Source organism: Aythya ferina, assembly GCF_964211825.1.
Source record: "Aythya ferina genome assembly, chromosome: 1".
NCBI lineage: Eukaryota > Metazoa > Chordata > Aves > Anseriformes > Anatidae > Aythya > Aythya ferina.
Genome location: NC_140296.1, coordinates 45,457,456 through 45,480,906, shown reverse-complemented (window position 1 = coordinate 45,480,906; position 23,451 = coordinate 45,457,456). Strand labels below are relative to the sequence as shown.

At 40.8% G+C, this 23,451-nt stretch overlaps 1 protein-coding gene across 1 annotated transcript; it reads left to right on the top strand.

Annotated features, from left to right (window-relative positions):
• The first annotated feature begins 471 nt into the window (after nucleotides 1-471).
• On the top strand, nucleotides 472-22,908 carry OBI1 (ORC ubiquitin ligase 1). The gene is made up of 6 exons (XM_084506767.1): nucleotides 472-695; nucleotides 5,080-5,215; nucleotides 6,272-6,363; nucleotides 8,008-8,256; nucleotides 11,250-11,338; nucleotides 20,559-22,908. Exons 1-6 carry the CDS (start codon nucleotides 624-626, stop codon nucleotides 22,051-22,053), a joined length of 2,133 nt encoding a protein of 710 aa, XP_084362893.1. The 5' UTR covers nucleotides 472-623; the 3' UTR covers nucleotides 22,054-22,908.
• Nucleotides 22,909-23,451: the final 543 nt, after the last annotated feature.

Sequence of the window (23,451 nt, the reverse complement as noted above, 5' to 3'; positions counted from 1 at the left end):
TATTTCAGAGCAAGAGGGACAGTGGAAAACAAAAAAAAAAAAAAAAAAACAAAAGAACAAAACAAAAAAAACAAACAAACAAACAAAAAAAAAAAAGATGTGGAGGAAGGCATGGGGGAATTAATGGGATTTAAAATGCTGGCGTTTAGGTGGCACAATGAAGACCATGGAGAGAATGGTTTATCGAGGCAAGAGTGGTTTACTGAGGCAAGAGTGGTTTACTGAGGCAGGAATGTTTTCCTGAGGCAAACACACACCGCTGTGGCCCCACTCCATCCAGACGCCTTTACCAAACTCTCCCCACCACCCCCGCTCTCCCCTCATGGGGCCGAGCCATGGCGGCGCTGTGTGTATGTGGGGGTGGGGAGGGGTGCCGCCATGAGGGCGCTTCCCCCCTCTCCTTTCCCGGGGGGGGCGCTTCAAAAGCCTGCGCGCTGCGCTGCGCTCCCCCTCCATTTCCCCCCCCATTCCCCTCCCCAGCACCGGGCGGCGGCGGCTTGGCCTCGCCGGCTTGCCGTAGCGGGGCCGCCTTAGCGCTGCCTGCCTGCCTCCCTCCCTCCCTGCCTGCCTCTCTCTCTCCCTCCCTGCTTGCCCGCGGTGACTTCCGTGCGGGCGGCGCCGCCATGTCGCAGCACGGCCCGAGCGTCACGCTGTCCCTCACGCTGCCCATCACCTGCCACATCTGCCTGGGGAAGGTAACGGCCCCGCGGGCGGCCGCTGCCCTCCCTCGCCGCCCTCCCTCCCTCCCTCTCTCCCTCCCTCTCTCCCTCCTCAGCTCCCACCCTGCGAGGGGCCCGGGGGTGGGTGCGGGGCGGGAGGGGCTCGCTGACACCCACCCGGGGGGGACGGGGGGGAGGCTGGGCTCAGCCCCGCTGCGGGGCCGCTTGGAGGGGGGGGAACCGGGGGAGACCCCGGCGGGAGCAGGCACCGGTGGGGTTACACCACCCCCACCCAAAAAAAATAAAAAATAAAAAAGACGGAATTTGGACGTAGTGCTTTTGGGGTGAAGCTTTTTGGTTTTATGGGAGGAGGGGGTATTCCATCCCAACAGGAGCTGGGATGCCGCGAGGCTCGCGTTTGGTCCCCGTGCGGTGTCGTGGAGGCCCAGCGAAACAAAGAAGAGGGGTGCAGGACCGAGTGGGTGTAGAAAGTGATGAGCAAAAATCGGAGCTGGCTGGAGGAAAAGAAAAGTTTTGATTTCCTTTCTCTGACCCGAGAGGGTCCCAGGCGCGGTGCTCATCTCTGGTGTCCGCTCCCGGTATTTGCTGGGCGCCGGGAGCCCCCCGAGCCGCCTGCGGGGCTGTCACCGGTTGCTTCTCGGAGCCTCCCCTCGTCCCTCACGGTCCCTTCGTGCTTCCTCCCTCTCTGCAGCACGCCTCATAAAACAAAACATCGATTGTTGTAAGGGCGAAAATAACCCATGTGTTTGTGTCTGTTATTTACCGTCCCTTCTCTTTCTGCCCCACGTGGGCTCGGCTCCGAGGCCTTTTCTGCTTGCGTGGTCTCAGAAGACGAGGAGCGGTGGATGTGTCAAGCAGGCAGAGCGCTGATAGTAGAGGTGGTTGCACACCTCTGTTTCTCCAGTGTCTTACCTGTGGCAGAGAGTGATGCTCTTAGCAGCCACGTTGACTCATTTCTTGGCTTTCCAATGGGACATGAGCAAGCAGGAATGCACTGCTGTTATCCCTTGTATTTATTTAATACAAATGGAGAGCATAAGTTTATTGTGTCTAATGCAGAGCGGATACTCCTCAACAAGGAGGAGAGCAAAATCAAATTGATAAGGTACTCAGTGTTAAATCTTATCTTGGTGGTTTTCAAAATAATGTCAGCGCTTCATAGCTTTGCTGTGTAGTCATTCGTCTTTTGCTATGGAGCCACTGGCTCTTCTCAAGCCTCATCCTTCCACTTCTCTTCTGGAGTTGACCAGGGACTGATGTAACTGAGTTTGTACTGGAAGAGATTTCCACACTCTTCTTTCATGGTATCTTGCACTGAGGTAATTTATTAACATTATGTAAGTGGATCTAGTGGTGACATCTCTAATGAAGGTCTTTGAATGCTTCCTTTTTCAGTTACATTAAGTTTCAATTTTGCCAAAGTTGGCTGCTTTGACTGTCCTTTTAACACACATCTTTGTGCATCACTGAAAAGCATCAGAAAAAGCTCTTCTCTTTTCAAGAGTAGGGCTGAAGAGGGGGAAAAAGGTTATTCAGTAAAATAAGGAAAAAAAATCACAGTTTTTACCAACTTGTTGGGGGGACAGAAAGCAGAACAGAGGGATGACGTGTTCTAGTACTTCTGTGTTTTGTAGCGTGGGCTTCAAATTGAATATGAAGCCCACCCTCTTGCTATCTGCAAAACGTGCAGAGGATTGGTTGCAAACCAGGAACTATTCACTGTGCTTAGTGGTAAGTGGATAAAAAGAGGTAGTGAATAGAAACTTGTTCAGTAATGTCATCCGCTCGTGTTTAATGAAGCAGAGATCTTTTGGGGGGAGGAGGGGATAGAAAATATTAGATAGAAAGTAGTTAGCGTGAACAGTTTATAAGCAATGGTTGCAAGGTGGGCAAATGACCATTTATCACAAGTGCTAATTGCTTGGATGAATTTCATCTTTGTAACCTGAATGTTCAATTAACATAGTCTGGGCTAGTGTCTAATGTAGTTGTGTTCATAATTAGCGAGGAGGTCAGCAGCTGGCTGCATCAGGCCTTCAGGTTGCCTGCTGCACAGTGACTGAAGGTCTCCTGTTGCTTTCAGTGGTGGTGGTGTGCTTCGGCTTGGGCCTGCAGTTCTGTGTGTGCTGAAAGCCCATGGGATATGTCCAGGGGTTTGTTCACTGGTGTCAGTGTGCCTGCTTTTTACTTTGCCTGCTCCTCACTTAGTGCTGCTTAAAGGCCCAGAAGAGGCATGGATGTCTGCAGGATCTGATTTTGATCCAGGCGGGAACCACGCTGGCGGGGGGGAATTACTCAAATTCACCGAGCTAATCAAGTCTTCCTAAATAAGCTGTAGCCTTTCCAGTCATTATGGTCAATTGAGGAACTGAAAGGGTGCTGTAATTCAAGTAAAATGCTCTTTAGTAATGAGTGTGTCATGATCCCCACCCCCAGGCTTGTCACAGACAGTGGCTCAGGGTGAGGGGAAGGGGCCCCCGGCCTCGGTGTTTCCTGATGACATCTCGGTAGCAGCTCCTGCTGCCGGGGCACGGATTGCTTTGTGTGGATTCTGAGCTAACGCACGTGTAAACCTCAGCCCTGAAGTGAAACGTGTAAATGCGTGTAAATCAGGAGCACTGTCCCCCAGAGAGTGATAAACGTGACTTACTATTTTGCTAGAGATATGGAGTAATCATTCACTTGCAAGAAGTGTATATCCACGTCAGGGTTGGGGTAACTGAGGGTCTCTTGCTCCCCTGGGAGGAGACCTGCACTCCTGAAATGTCTTTCCCTGTTTGGACTATTTTATGTTATTCTGCTCTGTACCCTATAATAGCCATCCATATAACTATTCTCATATAATGGCTGCTCCTGGGTTAAAAAAAGAAAAGAAAAAAAAGACCAACTAGAGAAAAAAAAGTTATTTTCTTCTTCTAGCTGCTGATGGGAAAGCTGGAAAAAGCTCTCTCTTTCTGGTAAAGAAAAGCAGTCAATAACAAGAATGTGTTTTTAATAAATGAAATTGTAATATTTAAATGTTTACAAAGCCTTGGTGTGCTAATGCTTGCATTAAACCCCCAAAAAGCCACTTTAATTAGAAGCAAAAACCTGCAGGTGCCTGGAGAAATCCCTTAGTCTCCGTATGGACACCTTCAGTAACTTGAGTTTCTGTTTGTGTACAGACAGTCCTTAGGCTCCTGTCCCACACACAAAGCAAAATGAAGAAGGAACTGACAGACCTGGGTCCTTATACAGATGTGTGTGTATCTCAGTGGTAAAATACTTGGTTTCTAGCTTGTACAACACTGAGTGTGTGGGCATGATTACTACAGGGCACATCTAATCTGTTTTCCAAGGTGGTTTTTAGCTGTCCTTTCCAGTTTCTTGATTCTCCCTGCCAACGCTTCATTTTTCCTTCTTAGTTTGTCTGCTTTGCTGATAAAATGAGCAAGGGAAATCTCAAGGCTGGTGAGGGCTTTTCTTTTTTGAAGCTGAAAGGATTCGCATGAACGTGGGCTTTAACAGCTTCACAGGGGCCATGAAGCAGACTCTGAAGCAGAACACGCCTCTACCCCCATGAGTCAAAATATGTTTCTTGGGCAGAGATAGTGGTGGAATAAAAACAAATAATTACTTTTAAGGACCTTAACAGAGATACTAACATTAAGCCTTGTGAGATTTGAGAGTGTATTACTATAAATTGTACCAGGGCACCTCAGTAAAGTGACGGTATAGGGAAAAGTTTTCTCTGTATCATATTTGGTCCCTCTATGCATACTTGAGAGGAACTGTGTCTGATTGCAATACTTAAGCTGCCCCATTCTTGGGTATTGACTTACTAGTAGCAATGCGTATCTAGCAGGAGGTTTGAATTAGTGATTGCTGGTTCATATTTCTGCTCTGTGGTTTTGGCCCATATCCTCGTTAGTTTATTTCCATGAAGCTGATTATGTGCAAGCTAGGGTTAATCGGCAATGCCACTTCAGTGGCAGCTCTTTCAAGGCAAAGTGCTGGTTGTTGCTTGGGGCAATCTCTCAATCCCTCGCTGTTGGGAATGAGTGAATGTGCACGTTTTGGTTCTTCCACAGAGGAGCTCATTTCACTGGTTGGCTGCAATTCATGGAGATGGTAGGATGAGGGAAGGGCTTCTGCCACACCATGTGTTGATGAGCTCTGGGGATCAAGAATCTTTAGTTTTGCAAATAAAGTTACAGCTGTCATGTCACTAATAATAGGGAAATTTGGTGCTGTAAGTCAGGAGCCCACTTGTAGCCTGGGGAAACATCAGTGTCTCTTTCCTGCTGGAGATTGAGGCAGTATGTTTTCATACTCAATTACCTGAAAGGGTTTTTAAGTATTCATAGTGTCTTTCTGTTTGTTTGTTTTCCTTCTTTCCTCTCCTCCTTGATGCGGAAAGGTTCGTCACCCTGTAATCTGTGTGAACAACCACGTCTTCTGTTCCATTTGTATTGAAGTCTGGTTGAAGAACAATAATCAGTGTCCAGCTTGCAGGATTCCCATCACGCCTGAAAATCCTTGCAAGGAAATCATAGGTAAGGACAACTTTAGGCTTTGAAATAACTGATAGGATAACTTTAAGTTGTCCTAGTTTAAGTTGTCCTATTTAAGGACAACTTTAACAATAGCTGATAAGGACAACTTTAGGCTTTGAAATAATTTCTGATATTTACTGATGGTTGAAGTTTTCTTGGGTCCAAAGATGTCTGGATTTATTTTTTTCTTTAAAACCAGCCTCTGACTTTAAATCTTTATTAAAGTATACATAAGGTAAAAATTCCAGAGATGATGTGTATAATAACGGCTTGATTATTCAAAGGTAGCAAGCACCCCACCACTGCAATTATTATTATTATTTTCAATCTTAGTTGGACAGTGCCTTTTGCTGGAAGAAAGGCATCTCTCTTCAAATATCCTACCTGTATGTTGCAGCCTGTTGACCTAAGAGGACAGCATTTAGCTGAGAAATAGTGTGCTTAAATCCAGAACCTTGAATGCGCGTGTTCTTTTTGACTGTTGGTTGTTATTTGGGGATTGTTCACCTTTTGCTTTATTTTTTAAGAAAATGTGAAAGCTACAAAACTTGAATGAGGATATGAACTTCCCCAGGGTTGGAAAATAACTGGTATCTTGATTTGACATAAAATGTCACCATTGCTATTTGGTTCTAATAGGAAAAATATGTATGAATAGTCTTACTTTAGAAACGTATGCTGTCATGTGTTAAATAAATGTATGTGTGTTGGTTTTATGTCGCATTTTTTCCCCCTCCCTTAGATCTGTTTTAATAGTGTGGTCTTAAATAAGGCATGATTCTGTCAAGGATAATATGAAGTTGAAAAAAATTCAGATGTTGTGTTCCTGCTGTGAGACAGGATTTTGACTTCTAAACATCACTAATAGATATTCCTGTCTAACCTGTTCTGAAAATGAAAGGTTGTAGTCTCCCATGGTGGTAGATTGGTCCAATATTAGCTGTATTTGTAGCTGATATTATGAAAAGCACTACAAGCTGGATTGCTAAAATTGAATTGACTGAAAAAAAACCAACAATATTAGTTGTTTGTTTTTTTCCTTCTGTGCTGCTTTAGGAGGGACAAGTGAAAGTGATCCTATATTTAGTCCGACAGTCAGAAAACACCTACGTAAAACAAGGCTTGAATTGCTCCACAAAGAATATGAGGTAAGCACATGGGAGCATTGTGATTTCCCAGATGAACTACAACTGTTAAATTACTGTATGCAACTTGATCTTCCTGCTTTGAGTCCTGGTGTCTTTAATTTGAGCAAAGCCTTAAGCTGAATCTACGTGGAACTGAGCTGCGTTAATATCCCACCTTCTGGCTGAGGTTGGGGAAGGCATTTGCTGGTGGCTGAAGAGGTCCGGCAGAAGCCATGGTGATGCTCTATCTAAGCTACAGGTACCCAAATGCAGCCAGTTCCAGAGACTGGAAATTCAACCCTAAGATACTATGGGAGGGTTTTCTTTATGCATATTGGGCATTGGGGTATTTGTTCTGTATTTGGTACAAAGATAAACATTTTCTGAAGTACTTTGCTATTACTTGGGGAGACTAAACCTCTTTTTAAAGAGAAATGCCCACTGGAATCCTCTGGTATAGGTTAACTTCTATTATTGTTGCTTTGTTGAATGAATGAACGGATGAAGGAATGCCTGGAAACCTCTCTGTTCTTCTGCTGGAAAAAAAAATATCTTAAGATAAAAAGGTATTAATAAGGAATATGATTAGTTTGTCTTCTCAGTTATTGTTTCCGTAGTAGCAAGAGTGTGAAGTCACCGCACATTTTTCAAAGAAACCTGTCTCACAGCAAGGAGAATGAGAGAAAAGAAACAGATGCTGTATAAATATCCTTAATGCAAGGGAGGTGAGGGCTGCCTTACAACAAGTTTGCCTAGAGCTCAGTTTCTTTCATAGAGCGGTCATGAGAGGGAGGTTTCCTGTGTTTCTATTGAATCAACTCCAAAATGACACAGATGGACACAGGATAACATAAATGTCTTTAAAAGTGAATCTATTTAGAAATGGTTATTAATTTTTAAGGGGGGTGGGGAGAGTTTGATTTTTTATTTTGTGCAAATAGGCCTTGAATAAATACCATCATATGGTCTACTTTAATAATCTTACCCTGAGCAGTGTAAGTCTTAAGTTGGAGAACAGTGAAGAAAACATTTTCAGGATAAATTACTTTTTATCTCTTTAGCAACAGGCTTTTGAAGATTTTTGCTTCACTGTGGCTCCAGACTGACACAGCTAGTTGGCTTTTTTTTTTTTTTTTTTTTTTTTTCCTTCTAGTCTTTCCTGAAATGCTTCTACTTTTATGCAGCTGGAACAGCCTTTTCCAGGCAGTGCTCTGTCCATTTTGAATGTTGAGACTTTCAGCATCTGACCATGTGATGTTTCAGAATGGATCTCTCATATCGTTCTCAAATAACAGCAAATGAGTCAGCAGAGGACGACCTTAAGAATACTCTTTATACAGGAAACCTTCCCACAGAGTGCCCTAATAATAGATTCATGTTGCTGACTGCTTTGAAGCTTTTGGTCTGCCTGCCAGTTTGTTCAGGGTCCTTTATGTAGTCAGGGGATTCCCTTCACTAAAACCTTCACTATGCTTGAGTGTGCAGGTTGATTAAAATCCTGCCTGGAGCACAATACATAAGCATATTTAGATAGATGCGTAAGTAAAGGCATGCATCTGGGCTTGCCAGAGAACCCATGTTTCTAAAGTGCTGTGGGAACTTGCCAGTATTATTTAATTAATCTCTCACATTATTTTAATTCCTGTGAATTTCTGACATCTTTAGGATGAAATAGAATCCCTGCAAAAAGAAGTGGAAGAACTGAGAGGCAGAAATCTCAACTTACAGACACAGCTGAAATCTCTTCTGGATCCTACAGTGCCAGTTTCCTCTTGCCAAAATGAGGAAACTAGCCAGTCAGCAGATGAAGCAAGTACCAGTGGCCCAGAAACCCCAGAGGAATGGAGCAAAAAGCTGAAAGCTGCCAATGATATATGTGAAAAAGTGATAGATAATGTGGAAAAGTTGAAGGAGGTAATAAATACATCTTTTTCAGCTATCTGGCCGTGTAATTTTTATGTTAGTTAAACGGGTGAGAGCTGGCATGACCTCTGGATACTTCATAGATCTAGAAGAAAAGGGGGAAGAAATGAATTCCAGTGATTGTTGGTGTATCATAGTATTTCTATACAGTCTTTGCACGTGTCAGATGTTATTGCTTGTTCTAGTGAGCCTTGTATATGGCTCTTCCTCAACTCCAGTGTCACTCTATGACTGGGTAATTGGATTATAGTAGTGCTTGTCACCAGTATTGATGACCAGAATTTTCAGGCTTGCAATAATCTATATAATATATCTATTTTACAACATTCAATGGCCAAACGCAGTACAGTTGGCTGAGGCAGATTTTGCACTATTGCCCTCCTTGCTAACCAATATTTTTGGTGCAATTTGCTGAGACAGAGTAACTTGACCCTTTGACCGAAAATAGACAAGCTTCAGCATTTTATGACCCAAAGATCCTTTAGTGAAAACCTGCAGCTTTTTATACAACTTGAATGTAATAGAAAAGAAAACTTGGTGTTGCAGATGGGAGGGGGGCGAGGGGTTGAAAACCCAAGTAAATAAAAATACTTTGCAAAATCTACGTATGGGCACAGGGAAAATCATGTTAAACATTGACTTAGAGTGAAATTTCGAGATTAACTTGAAAGGGATAGTGTTCTTTCTTAAGAATTAGTACTGTTCGTTCCCTCTGCTAGACTCAAAGGTGCGCATCATAACATTCTGCCATTTTGTCGTTCTTAATGAGACACTTCTAGATTTGTGTCTGTGCAGCCTAAAGGAAATTCTGGTCCTGATTAGACTAATCTGTGCATGGTAAACACTAAAAATGAGACAAAGTAAACTGAGATTCCAAAATGAGCTTTTTTCAATAACATGGCTAGACTTGGGCCTCAGCTTTACAGACAGGGACACAGCTGGCCTCAGGGGATCCCAGGAGCATCAGTCTAGTTGGCTAAAGGGGATTCACAGCAAGGAGTTCTTGTCTGTTGTTTGTTTGTTTGTTTGTTTGTTTGTTTGTTTGTTTTCCATTACGTTAAACTGTACAATCTCTGTGGTGACAGGTTTATAACGATTTTTCCAAGATAGGTAAAAATAAGAATATATAGTGAAGATTGGGGCAGGGGTAGTGTGTGTGTGTGTGTGTTTTGTTTTGTTTTTCTCCAGCATAACCCCAGCAATAAAAGGGTTTTGTGTTTATGGAGTCTCTGATTTTGAATAAGGTTTAGATACAAATAGATTGTTTAGATGAGTTTTAGGGATGAAAACTGATGCAGATACTTTCTTCCAATCTGTTTCCTGTTCAACAGCTGCTCAGTTCTGGAAGTACGTGAAGTCACTTGACTCTTCTTCTTCTTCCTGTCACTTTCTAAACCAGTCTATGTCAGGAAAGGAGTCAACTTTATCCTTTAGTGTCCTAGGGCAGAGACTCCCAAAGTAGACATTGTAACGTTGAGTGGAGTCAGAGCAAATCCAACAGTGCTGGTACAAACCCAGTGGTTAGGAATATTAGATAAGTATGCTCACTGGTAGTGTGGTTGCATGAAGTCATTAATCTAGACACTGCTGCTTGCGGGGGGATTCCTTGCAGATCACTGGCTTGGAGGTCAGAGCACTCTATGGAAGGAGACCAGAGAAGTTGGGGTCTACCTTCCCGCGTGCCAGCTAGGTAACCTGTGTACCAGCTCTACACAAGTTGTGCAGTTTTCTCTTTCATTGTGTGGCTGAAGGAACTATGTCTCTGGAAAGAGAGAAAGGTCTTGGCTGTGGAGGCAAATGGTTTGATGCTCCTGGATTCTTAATACCTTCAGAATAGCTTTTCATATTTATTTATTTATTTATTTATTTTTAATAATAGAGGAGTTGACGCTCAAAGACCCAGGGCCTGAGTTTACCCTTTCTATTCCTTCTATACCAGAAATCTCTACTTTTGTCTCTAGTAATATTGTAGTTTTTTTGTTTTGTTGATTTATTTCTCCTCCATTACTCCCTCCCCTCTCCACTGTCTCAGCCTCACTCGGGAAGGTTGCTGGGAATATTTTGATAAGTATTTAGAGTTTTCTGCCTCTCTTCTTGCAGTTTGATGCTTGTAACAAAGTACATTGCACTCACAAGCCCAGATAATCTGTATCATACATGATGTTTCCACTGCATACTAGAACTGAGACTGTGACTTACAAGTCCTGGATTGGTGGTACAGTTTTCAACATACGGAGACTGAGTAGACTATGAAATGCAAAGAGTTCATTCTACTTGTTAGGATGGTGGTGTTCGTAGTTCTGAAACACGGCAGCAGGAAAGCTTCTCTTTATATGAAGTACCTTGTTAACAAGAGCATCTGTTGAACTGAAAAGAAGGAATTGACCTCAATTCAAGGAACGAGAAGGGTTCTGAATCAAGAGTCTTAATCAGAAAGTCCTGCAAGAAAGTGAAGAATGACTGCAAATAGCTTGTCATAATGGATTTGCATCCATAGGATAACTGCTTTGAAAACAACAAGCTAAAAAAAAAAAGGGAAAAACAAACAAACAAACAAAGTAATCTTAATCTAATTTGGGGTGGTGGAAGCTGTTCTACATTAGTTTTGCTGATACCTGCATGTTGTAATGTTAATGCACTTAACGTATTTAGTCATGTGGAAAAAAAAAAAACATGGAATTGCCATTAGTACATCTCCTTAATGACTTTCTGTACTAACTAACATAGCTGTGTTTATTTCCCTAGATAGGACACTTGCAATGTATTTTGGGAATATAAATTAAAAATGTCTGTTCGCTATTCAGTTTTGCAAGCCATTTCCCATGGTGATTTTTAAGTGGTGTCCCTGTCTGAAAGGCTGTTTCCTGCCTTCACATTTCTAGTTCTGTCTCTTTAAAAAAAAATCAGAAACAGCTTGTCCTATAAATATTGGAAGTCATTTCTATTTTACTGTATACTGATTTTTTTCCTTTTCTTTTCCTTAGGCAAATAAGAAACTGAGCATGGAAAACAATAGCCTTTTAAGAGAGAATTTGCGACTAAAAGCTGAAGTTGATAGTAGATCACCCCAAAAGTATGTGAATATTTTAAAAGCTTCTATATTTTATTTATAGACTCTTTAGCTGTTGTAGGACTTTAACTTAAAACTATGGTGGTGTACATGGCATTGTATATGTGTCTCAAGGTAGACTTTGGAGTTTTTATCCTCACAGACTTGAGTGACAAATGCAACTTAGAGAATAGTGGCAAGTCTGCGGTGAAGGAATATGCACTGGCTACAAATGCTGTTGTGTTATCTGGCCAACACTGGAGAAATGGATTTATTGAATTCTACAGATAACTTATTTTTTGTTATTGAGAAATTTCACTTAAATTTGATATCCTTTTGTCAATGCAGGTTTGTTACTCTGTAGAGGTTCTCATTGTTTGCATTTGGTTTTGTTTGGTAACTTGGTTTTCTTCCTTTTGCTGCCTTCAGGGTTTGTTTTGTGAACTTAGACTTCTCATTCAAGGAGTGTCCCTGACAGTCTTGTGCCTGGGCAAGGCATGCAAAATCAGGCTTATGCAGCATGAGGACATCATTCCCAGAGCTGACATCTGTGTTTGATGTTTCTAAGTAGCGAAAACATCAACAACAATTACCTCAAAAAGCAGAAACGTTTCTATACTGATTACAGCTGTGTACTAAGGTACCCCCCCTTGGAAGTACTTTGTAAAGCAAAGTGATCACATTTTTAAAGTTCTGTCTTAGAAAGATAAGAGCGATTTTGGCCAAAGTTTTACACAGTGCTTTTGGAGAATGGGGGTGGGGGGGCATCCTTCATAATGTGAGGGGAGAGCACTCTGGGTTTCGATCTAATTCACAGCTAACTTGCTGGAAGATGAAATTCATCCTTACAGAGAGCTTCCTTGTCAGACTGTTTAAGACCCCAGGAAAGCAGATGCATGATCCTTGTGCATGTGATGTTAAATGTATAAAGGTACATTTTGACCTGATGTCCCCTAGTAAGGGTGATAAAGTACTGCTAAAGGTCTTGGCAGTGGAAAGGGATTTAATGGCAACAAATACCTTTCTCCCATAAGGCTAGAGAGTGAGATGGCAAGGATGGGAAACTTATTAATAGATGCAACCAAATAAATCCTAGAAAAGAAGAGCCAAAAGAAACCAAATCATCTACCTCAATTCTGTTTCAATAAGGTCAGGTAAACTCCCCAGTGGAAGGAATTTCAGTTTCTTCTACCTGTACCGTCCTGTTGATCAAAAAAATCAGATGTGAAGGGAGGGTGAACCAGACTTTGCAGACTGGTTATTTTACCATCTTTTGCCCATGCAGCATAAAAGAATAGCTGATGATTTTCCTCTTTAGAAGCACAGATAGAATTAAATGTTATTAGAAACTGGCCATAACTAAGACCTGGTTTTGCAACCCAGACGCCTAGTTGCATTCTTCCTGTGTGTTGGGAATGATTTTGCACAAGGTAACTCCAGAGCTATGCATGGAGATTGGGAGAACATGAGTTGGATCAGGCTTTAACTGGCTCAGGAATGGTTTCTACACTTCAGAAGTTTAGACAGTTGCATGCTTGTACCCTGCTTCAGTTATCTTCAACTTTGGTGTACCACAAGAATTTAAGTATACGCAAGGAAAAAAAAATATCTTGGAAGAAATCCTACAGCATGTTAAAGTTAGTAATTTTGATGTTCCCTGTCTATACCCGTTCAGTCCTAGTCTTGTCTTCTAGAATGAATTCATCCAACTCTTCTAGGTCTGTGACTTAGGATGGAAAGTAAGCTTCTGATTTATTTGGTGTTGCTGTATACTCTAAGGTCTCTCCATTGCCTATGGATTTCTGAAGCTGTGATGCTTAGAGCTGGGTACAGCATTCCAAGTGAAGGTTCGGTAGTACTGACTTACAGCAGAAAAACTGTCCCATCCTTATATCTTGTAGTACCATTTTTGTTGTTTCCTTTTATTTGGCATTTCTAGCAGAAATGCCCAGTACCAGTTCTGCTAAATAGCTACTTTAAAAGTTAAACCAGTACCACATTTTGCACTTCTGCTGCTAATGTCCCCTTACAAGTGTGGGACTTGACCTGTTTACTGGCTTTCTTCAGGCCGATGGTCTGATGCTCACGTCAAATTTTAAACAGTTGTTTTGAATTCTAGTCCCATAGTAGGAACTCCATGGAGTCTAGGGACTCTATTACAGTTCAAACATGGTCTCTACCATATTTGTTTGGTTACCATATTTTATAAATTCATTCTTTGATCCTTATGGTCATTAGTCTAGACAATATCTAGATCAGACCTAACATTGAGACACTTTTGAAATGTTCTTCCAGTTCTGATGTCAAACTTTGATAACTAATATTTATAAGACTTTTAAACTAAGCTTTACATCCTGAATAGTTGTTGCAATAACTTAGCCTTGCCTAAGAAATCAGAATGTAAGGCATTAACATCAGAACCCAACGATGTCATGTTAGTTAAACTTCTCTGTGTGGGTGCACTGATTTGCAAATTGCAGTTGGTTTTGGTGCACTTCCATCATTGTTCAGATGGTAAATTTGGGGAATACATTCTGAATGGGTCTCTAGTACAATTTAAAATAGCTACTGAATTACATCTTTGTAATTTAATGTCACCACCATTCCTTCCTTCATCATATTTCTTAGCTTTGAATTGCCAGGTAAGGATTCACGTTTAAACAACTAGCTAGGTAACTGACTAATACTTGAATCAAATGATTTGGGAAAGGATTTGTCAGTATTCAGTTTCCTTATCCCAGATGTAACACATTTTCTGCATAATGACACTGGAGCTAATTATCATAATTTAAATAATTTTAATAGGCCTTGCTTTATAGCAAAGGAAACTCTGATAGCAAGTGAAAGATCCCTTTGTAACATGGATTTTACATCTGACATCACAGGGAAAGTATAGTTAGCCTTCTTCAGTGGCTAACTGAAGAAAAAAACTTTCCTTTTATCATAATCTTGAGTTGTTTTTTCTTTGATTATCCATTGAAACCTGCTGAAAAATATCATGTATGTCATTGCTGCAGGGTCAATCTTATTGATGGGGGGTTTATGCAATTTTTTTTAATAGATGTTGGTCATTGATTGGGGTTTTATTCTTTTTCTTCTTTTTACTTCCTGAAACATTTTTGAGAATAATTCCTCAGACCCAGAGTTTAATTTTTGAGCAAAACATATAGAAAGGCAAAGATGTATACCAAACCATCATGAAGTTGGGACATAAGCCTGAAAAGCAAGTAGAGGTAAATTTCATGCTCTGATTCTTACCAGAAACCTGTGCTAATCTCCCATTTCTCAGGCAGATCAGATTGTTTGGTAGTTGCTTGCATGCTCTTCACTTGTTCTTTCTCCAAAGGAATTCTCTGTGACTTCTGTTTTTCTGGTACAGAACAGGAAAACTTCTAAAACTTAAGTTTTGCAGGATGATTAAGCTCTATGACTTCCAGCTCTACTTAAAATAGAAAACTGTTAGGTCCATTGGCAGAGCACAGTGGATCTAAAAGCATTTTTGGCAAAAGAGTGTTTGCTTTTTACCTGAAGGAAAATAACTAGCAAGTCCATCCACTCCAGGGTATAGCGTATTTTATGAATGGTTAGATTCAAATTAGCTTGAATCAGACTCCTAGGCTTCCTAGGAGCCTTTCCCCTAAATATTTAATTTCTTCTGCCAGTTAAAATCCCAGTATGAAAAACAGTCTGTAACATGCTGAAAATTGTTGCATTATGTCTTTTTTTAAATTATTTTGTGGTTTTTGTTTTTTGTTTCCCCCTTCTCCAGTTATATTATTTTTCTTGTCTAAATTCATGACTTTGGGTATATGCACGCCAAAATCTTAGGTTGTTGACTCTGTAGGTCTTACGTGCAATGTCCAGTTTTTATTCAATTCAAATATTCCCACTCATGCCAGGCTACTCAATTCAGTCTGTATTTCACTGAGCCTACCAATAAGCTTCTAGTAACCTGTGTCCTGCATGCAGGTTTCTATCTTCCTAGATAGAAACCTGGGCTACTTTCTCAATCTCCCTGCAAGCTGGCTGTCCCAGAGGAGTGGCTATTTTCAAAGACCAGCTGCAGTATTGTCTTAGAAGTAAATAGGAGAAATTACTGTTCAGTAGCCTTGAGAACAACTTTGAGTTCTTGACCCATAGCACTAAAATGTAAGGAAGCACTTAGTCTAAGTAAGATTTAAACCTGGAGTAGATGTGTGTTGGTAAGGATGTTTAGATGTTACTTGGTTCTGTGGGCTTTCTGCTGTATTTGTGGAGTTTTTGTTTGGTTGTTTTATAGTAATTCTGAGGTAACCTCTTCTGGCTTATGGCATTCACCACCCTGCTGCTCTATGGTTGTCCAATAAACAGCGAAGCTCAGTCTTACTCGTGATGTGAAGGAAACGAACTTTCCTGGCATCCAGGAGAGAATTTTGTGAGATGTCTCTAGATCAGTTTATACTCTTTGAACGGTGCTGTGAAGAATATTTACTGGCTACTATCTGCCCACTTTGAAAAGAACTTGCTTTCCTACAAGCTTAGGAAATTAGCTCTTGCAAGAGTTTCTCTTGCATCCTTCAAGGAGGAGCTATTGCCTACGTTCTTCTGTCATCTTTTCTGCAGAATGGAAAGCAGTAGTAGGCTATACCCAGGGCTTTGTATTAAATGCAACCAAATTCCTTTACTGATCCATTTTTCTAGATTCAGATCTGAAATAGAGCAAGATGCTTGAGGCCTATCTCTCTTTCTATTTTTTTCTTGTTAGGATAAAGCTGTCTAAAAAAAAAAAGCTGTCTGTTTGTTAAACATTCCTGTATTGATATTACACGCTGCTTTAAGGAGATTGCCTATAGCCTGGCACGTTGTCAAGACGTTGCTGCAGATTGCCTTTCATAGCTGCTGTAGAGATTGCAAAACTCATTCTTGTCCAGCTGCATCTGGTACATGATGCTCTTCACAGAAAGGCTGTAGAACACAGTATTGCTTTCAGATGTTTTGCTGGATTTCCTAGCTTTCTTCCCTTCTTAACAGCAAAATCCAAATGAAACGTGTACTGAAAATATGGGACTGGGTTTGGATGCACGCTCTGGCATTGCCCTAATTTCAATCTGTGACAAGCACTGGCTGTACATTGTCACTTCCCAGCCTTGTTTCATTTGGTGGATGAATCATGCTCATGTTTCTGAGCCTCAGAGCATTGCACAGTCTGGACCATCAGGTGATTAAAACTGGAGAATCATCTGCCACGGTATCCTTAAGATTTCAGTCTTTTTCATATATGGTTATATAGGAAAACTCTGGCTGCAGTTGCTTGCTGTATGGAAAGAGGAATGTTTATCTCAGTCTGTGTGGTTTTAAAGGGGGTTCATATGGAGTTAAGGTCTAAACTAGACAGGGTCATAGTCCGTGGTCACTGATGTGTGTAAACAAAACCCTAAAGGTGAATTTGTGAAACCAATAGATAAGGAGAGAAGACACAACCGAAGAAACTTGATCTCTTGTAGGTGAGAGACTACTAAACTTTCCAAACTGTTTCTAAATGGACATCTTCAGGAGTATTCAAACATAACTGAGGGAGCAGCTGTGGGATAATGAAAGAAGGCTGCTCGAGTGTTGTAACTGTAATGTTAGTTCTTCTTGTGCACTCATCTGACTGCTAATTTTCTGATTGGTGGTATCAAGCTAAAATACTGTTGGGGCAAGGTGAAGGACTTTGACTGAGAAAAGGCCCTGAAATACAGGATTTAGGTGCTCATCTAGACATCCAGTGTTACTTCAGGTGCTGTAACATATCCAGTACATTCGTCCAGGGCTGGCAGATGTGGTACAGGACCTATAGCAGATCGTATTCTCCCAGAGTGACAGCTGAAGGCCAGTAGTCAAGTAAAGGACCTTATGTCATGGGCTGCCAGTGCTAGAGGATCCAAATCCCAGCTGAAATGTATTCATTTACTTTGAGTGACAACTAGTTTCTCTGGACTTTCCGTTTTTTCTAGAAAGGAGGTACTTGAAACAGATGTAGTGAGATACAAACTCACTGTTCAAGGGATATGACTGAAGAACAAGTCCACAACATTGGAAATATTGTGGAGAGTATGAAACGTGCTCTTTACCACGTGCGCTGAATAGCTGAACTCCTACTGATGGATGTCTGTTCTTGTTCCCAGGTGTGAAATGGTTCAGATACTTTCAAGGAAAACAATTTATCTGGAGTGCCAAGCCAAAATTTCACTTATTTTCATGTAACTGTTGTGTGTTTTGTTTTGTTTTGTTTTTTTTTAATTATTTCTACCATCAAGCTATAACTCTTTGACTATGACACAGCTCAATGTACATCCAAAGGAAGAGGAAATCACTCAAAGTGGTTTTGTTAACAGGATAGGGAGGATTCTGGCTTCTTTACCCAAAATGTGTGTGTCTTCTAAACTGTTAGCTGACCTGCCAGAACAGTCACTAAAACACCTATGTCATCCTCTTGTCTAGAGTAGTTGGTTTAAATATGTGCACTGTAATAAGTCTGTCTTAAAAATCAATGTCCTTGAAAACTTGGGAGATAAATGCATGGAAGTCTCAAAGCAGGAACAGAAAGGAACTACTGCTCTGGTGTTTAACTGCAGAGGTAACTGTTTGTATTCGGCATGTCAGCAGCTCCATTTCTGAAAACCAAAATTCCCAAGCACATCCCTCTACAACAATTAACATATTAGTAATGCTGTTTGGCTTTGAACAACATCCTGCACTTTTTTTTAACCTGAGGACACTTGTTATAAAAGTTGCACTTGAGAATACAGTGCTTCCTCCTCGTAAGCAAATCTCAGGCTGTCACTAATGCTATTTGCATTAAATAAACATATTACACCATTCTTCCATTAAATAGGAGTTGCCAGGTATGCATATAAATGTAAACACGTTCAATTTGTATGTCAAAATGTGTGTTACAGCAGACCCCAGAAAGTCTTGCTTATTCTACATAAGCATGTTTCCTTGTCTCTTAATCCAGCTGTGTTTTTACATCATTTTTATATCCTTTATTGAGCAGTACAGGTTCACACAGCAGTAAGGCTGTGTGAACAGGCCCCTTAGAGAAAGGCAAAATAAGTACTTCTGGATCTCTAGGAAGCAAGAATAACCTTGCTTGGGCCTGGCCATGCCATAGTGGCTATCTCACTCAATGTTTTAAACCAAAATCTGAGTGAATTAAAGGGGGGAATAAGTCAAAATGTGTTGCGTGTGAGGATGCTTATTTCATTGTAAACCCCCTCTTCACCTGTAAGTGCAGCATTCCTGAACTCGCTGTGATTCTGCTTTTATCTGGTTTCATATGGGGAAAGCTGGTAGGCTGGTACAACTTTTCTTCCACTTCCCCTCTTACAAGCAAACAGAAATGGAGAAACTTCTGCAATGAGAGGAGAAAGCTTGTTACACAGAGTGAGCAAATGAGAGAAGGCCTACTTTCATTTTTGCCAAGACAAAGATAATTGGGTAGAGATAATTTGTGATTCCTTGCCGTGAGAGTTCCAATCAAGTCAGCTTCTTTTGGGGGCAAAAATCTTAGAACATCAATACTCATAAATATAAAACTATTCCCTTGCATTTTCGTACCTGCACAGCTGTGAGTAGCAGATACCAAAACTCAGTGGAACTTGGACTGATCTGATTTAAAAAGTGGTCTAGTAGCAATTCTGTGAAAGAACTGACTGGGACTGTGGTGTGGATCTTTCCCACCACTAAGTTGCCCACATCAAAATCTTCAGAGTCCTTTAAATATGCAGAAGCAGCTGAACAGTGACATACATCAGTAGGTCTGGTCGCTCATGCCCAACTTGTTCAGGGCTTGTGATACTCCTTATTTCTTTCCCTCACTGTTGGTTTGACCACATTGCAGTTGTCAGCATTGAGCAGTCTCCTGCTACTTCAGGCTTAATTTAGTTCCTTGCTGGAAATGCTTACACAGACTTATGGATATTTCACCAGCATAGCCATGGGCCACTGATAAACCTCCTTCAGACCTCATTGGTCTAAAGGTTGCAGTGGGAGCATCTCATGAAGGGGTAAGGGGATAAAATGAGGAAGTTTGTGGAGGAAATGGAGCAGGAATTCCCTGTGAATCTGAGGGATGCTAAAGGAGGAATAGACAGAGAGAAAAAGGGTGGAAATAACCAGGCAGTCTTTGTGCTGGAAGAGTGAATATAAAGCTGTGCTGTAACACAGGGCTGCAAGGTGGAAAGTGAGTGTTAGGTTAAGCCCAAATACAGAATTGTCATTTCTTTGCGATATAAAACCATGCATGTCAGAGTAATAGGGTGGCTGCAGGTCTTTCCCTCCTTCCTAATAACACCAGAACTTTAATTGTTTTACCTTTCTGTAAATTGAAAGTCTTGGATGGAGCAGGAAATTCCCTGGTGCCCACCTGTCAGTGACAGGTTAGAATTAGTCAGGGCATATAGCTGAAACCTTCACCTGCCCTCTGGGGAAGGTCAGTCTTGAAAGCTGGTGGAGGATGGGGGGGAAGATAAGTCTGTATCTTTGCAGCTGAAAATGTGCTCAAGCTGGAAGCCCCACAAGCACACAACTTTCACAAACCACAAGTGGCAGGTTTATTGGAGTGGAGTGGAAGAAGAAATTACATTGTTCCAGTTGTAAAGCTCAAAAAAAAAAAAAAAAGTAGCTCTGAAGTAAGTGGGAGTACCCACTTGTGATGGCCAAGGAAAAGCCGTATATCTAACAGGAACACAATTGAAATGGTCTGCATAAGTATTTAAACCACCTCAAAGGACTATTGCAATTTCTGAACTTCGTATTGGCATTTTGTATTTGACAAGGTGACATTGTGTAGGAAATGTATTGTAAAACAGTGCTGTACTGTAGGAAAATGATTGAATGTAAATATTTCAAGATGTGGACCACTGTTCAAATGTTATCATAAATCTTTGCCATTGTTTTAGGGGATAATTCTTCATGCATATTTGAGTTGAATTGATGGAACCAGCCCCTGGAAGGGTAATCTGCTTGTTATTGCCTTACTACCACTAATAGTTTAATTTTGGCTTTTCAGGTATTCACTGCAACCTATACATTATATATGATGATTTATTTATTTATTTTCTTAATTAGCTAAGAAATACAGTTCTCGCTTTTATTTTCAAATTTAACCAGTTTAATAGCTTTGTTCTTTCTTTACGTTAACTTGAAAAGCATGTCCTTTTCCAGCTTAATGTTTTTTGTTGTTTGTTTTTTGTTTTGTTTTGTTTTTTACTACTTGCAGGTTTGGTAGGTTTACAGTAGCCGCACTTCAGTCCAAAGTAGAACAAAGCGAACGTGAAATGAACCGTCTTAAAAAGGCACTGGAAAGAAGTGATAAATACATAGAAGAAATGGAGTGTCAGCTTTTACAGCTGAAAAATGCAGGTGAAGGAACCCAGACCATGAGTGCTGTTAGTGAGAGAGCTCTTTCTGCAGAAGCTAAAGGAACTGAGAGCAGCGAAGACACGACGTGTTTGAAAACGCAGGTTGAGGAGAAGAAAGCTGTGACTACCGGTCAAAGTTCTGACAGCCTCGAACAGCTGTCAGGTGACGGAACGTGTTCAAGCTCTTCTAGTCAAGATGGTTCAGCTGGTTCAAACAGCCAGTGTGTCCCAAAGAAGGAGCTATTTCCAGGATGTCAGGGAGCTCTCCTGGATGAGAATACTACAAATATGGATACCTCCTTAGAACAGCAGTGGAATAAAATTGAGGAGTGTACCCCATATAAGGATGAAGAACTTTATGATCTTCCAGCGCCATGCACTCCGGTTCTGTCTCTCAGTCGTCTTCAGCTGAACACTCCCGATGGAAAAGAAAACGCAGGGAAACCGTCAACGTTCCTGAGAAAGCTGAAATTTGAAGAATTTTGTGACACTTCAGATGACTGCAGCAAAGATTCTCCAGAGCACAGCACAAGCAGTGAAAAGAAGATGGACTGTTTTACTATGGGAAAATCAGGGTTTTGGGGGACTTGCCCAACGAACTTTGCTGAGAACTTAGATTTTGATGAATCAGCACAAAATTCAGTAGCAGGCCAGTCAGCTGAAACATCAGCAAAATCCAGCGATAAAGCAAGTTCGTGCTTACCTAAAAGGCTGCATACTCTCTGCTCTTCTGAAATGAATCGCACAAGAACCTCCAGTGAGACATCTATGGATGCCGCCTACCTCGATAAAATTTCCGAGTTGGACTCGATGATGTCTGAATCAGACAATAGCAAGAGTCCTTGCTATAATTTTAAGTCCTCTGATCTTGATAATTCTTCAAAGTCAACAGAGTGCTCTAAGCTTCTGAATGAAACTGAGAAGAAACTGGAAGGGATGAATGAGGAACAGAGCATGAAGTGTTCGGAGACGAGCGATCTACCAGTTGACAGAGCTGGATGGAAACCTGCTATGTTTTCCATCCTCTCCCCATCTGGACTAGATATGAATGACCACTTCCCACTTTTTACAGGCCAAAACGTAGCAGCTAGTGAAATCAAGCCTCCGAACTGTTTATTTCAAAGAGAGTTTTCCCAGAGTTTACTATTCAGTAACTCACAGAGGCTATTTGAGGAACAAAAGTTTGGTTCGTGCTTTTTAAAGATGTCATCTGACCTGCACACCCAGCTTAATCCTCCTTGGGTGCCTTCCTTTATTTCTGAAAAGAAAAACAAAAATATCAGTCAGTCAACCAAGAGGAAAATTCAGAGCAGCCTTTCTAGCGCTAGTCCATCAAAAACTACCAAGAACTGACTCTGTGTGGAAATCAAACGCAACTCAAAGTTGTCAACCTGCAAACGTTTAATATTTACCAAGTGAACTTCATTTTTAATGACTTTCATGCAGTCTGATCCTGCCTTTTTCTGGCTAAGTGTAAACTGAACATTCCCTTGCCCATTGCAAGGCCTTCCCTAGGGAAGAACCATTCCAGATCTGCTTCTTTGGCTGGAAATCATGTTTACTTGGAATTTTTGTGGGATTTTTTTTCTTTACCTTTTAAGTTTTCAGGTATCATGATCTTCCAGTTGTGAGCACAGTGAATGGCTCCGTTGAACAGGACAGTTTTAAGTGGTCTTGTCAAATCCATCACTTATGTAAGAACTTGTTTTAAAGGTTACATTTTCCATTCCTAAAGATTACATTTTGTGTGTGCAAGGCAGCTACTGGCTATATATCCTATGGATTCATGAAATTGCTATAAAACAATGTCAGTTTTGCCATAAAACTTGCCTCCAAGAGGAAATGTTGCTGCTTTGACTGTTTCATAGCACTGTACTGTACTGAAACTATTGTTTTAAGTGGGTATAAGGTAGCAGTCTCTTTCTTTTCAGGGTTACACTACTTCAGTTAGAAAACGTTGCTTCTTTAACACTGCAAACATGGCTTGTATTTTTTGAAGTTAAGCACAATTTTTAATTTAGTTCCCAAAAAGTGTTGTTATTCTAAACGTGTTCAGTATGCCTATGTAGACCATGAAAATGGGTTTGTATGCTAATGACTTGTTTACCTAATGTGCACTGAACATTTTACATTAATACTGTACCATTTTACATTAATACTGCATGCTTTTCTATGTGAATTGAATAAAACATGTTATAAGCACTGTAATCCTTGATGTTGTCTCTCAAATATTGAATTAGCAAAAAAAAAAAAAAAAAAAAAAAAAAAAAGAAAGAGAAACTTCTTTTTGCATGATTTGGAAAATATCTGAGTTTTTTTATCGAACACAAATGTGAGCTTATTCGCGAAAAAATTCCCTTTCTCCTCCTTATTAGATGTATTAACCATTCTGGTGTCAGCATCGATACAGTTGATGGAAATGGCTTTTGTCCTCTCTGGAGGTGACTCTTCCACAAAGTATTGCATAGGTCAACATAATGTGAGGGCCTACTACAGGCAAGAGACCTAATTAAGCCGCAGAGCAAAATTGGTTTCTTTGCATTATTGTGTTTCAAGGTTTTTGTTTGTTTTGTTTGTTTTTGTTTTTCAGGGTATTTTTTTTTTCCTAAGGGCATGTTTAACTGTAAGATAACTTTTTTTTTTTTTTTTTCCCCCTGTATGTATAGGCATTTGCTGGCATTTTTTACAAGCAGACATCCTCAATTCATCAATACGTATGATATGAAAAATCTATACGCTGCCTTTAGTCCC

Excerpts from the sequence above, each read along its gene's own strand:
- OBI1 (XM_084506767.1), top strand. The coding sequence starts at position 624 with ATGTCGCAGCACGGCCCGAGCGTCACGCTGTCCCTCACGCTGCCCATC. Across the intron at positions 696-5,079 it reads GCCACATCTGCCTGGGGAAG|GTTCGTCACCCTGTAATCTG; the intron begins GTAACGGCCCCG and ends TGATGCGGAAAG. Across the intron at positions 6,364-8,007 it reads TGCTCCACAAAGAATATGAG|GATGAAATAGAATCCCTGCA; the intron begins GTAAGCACATGG and ends TGACATCTTTAG.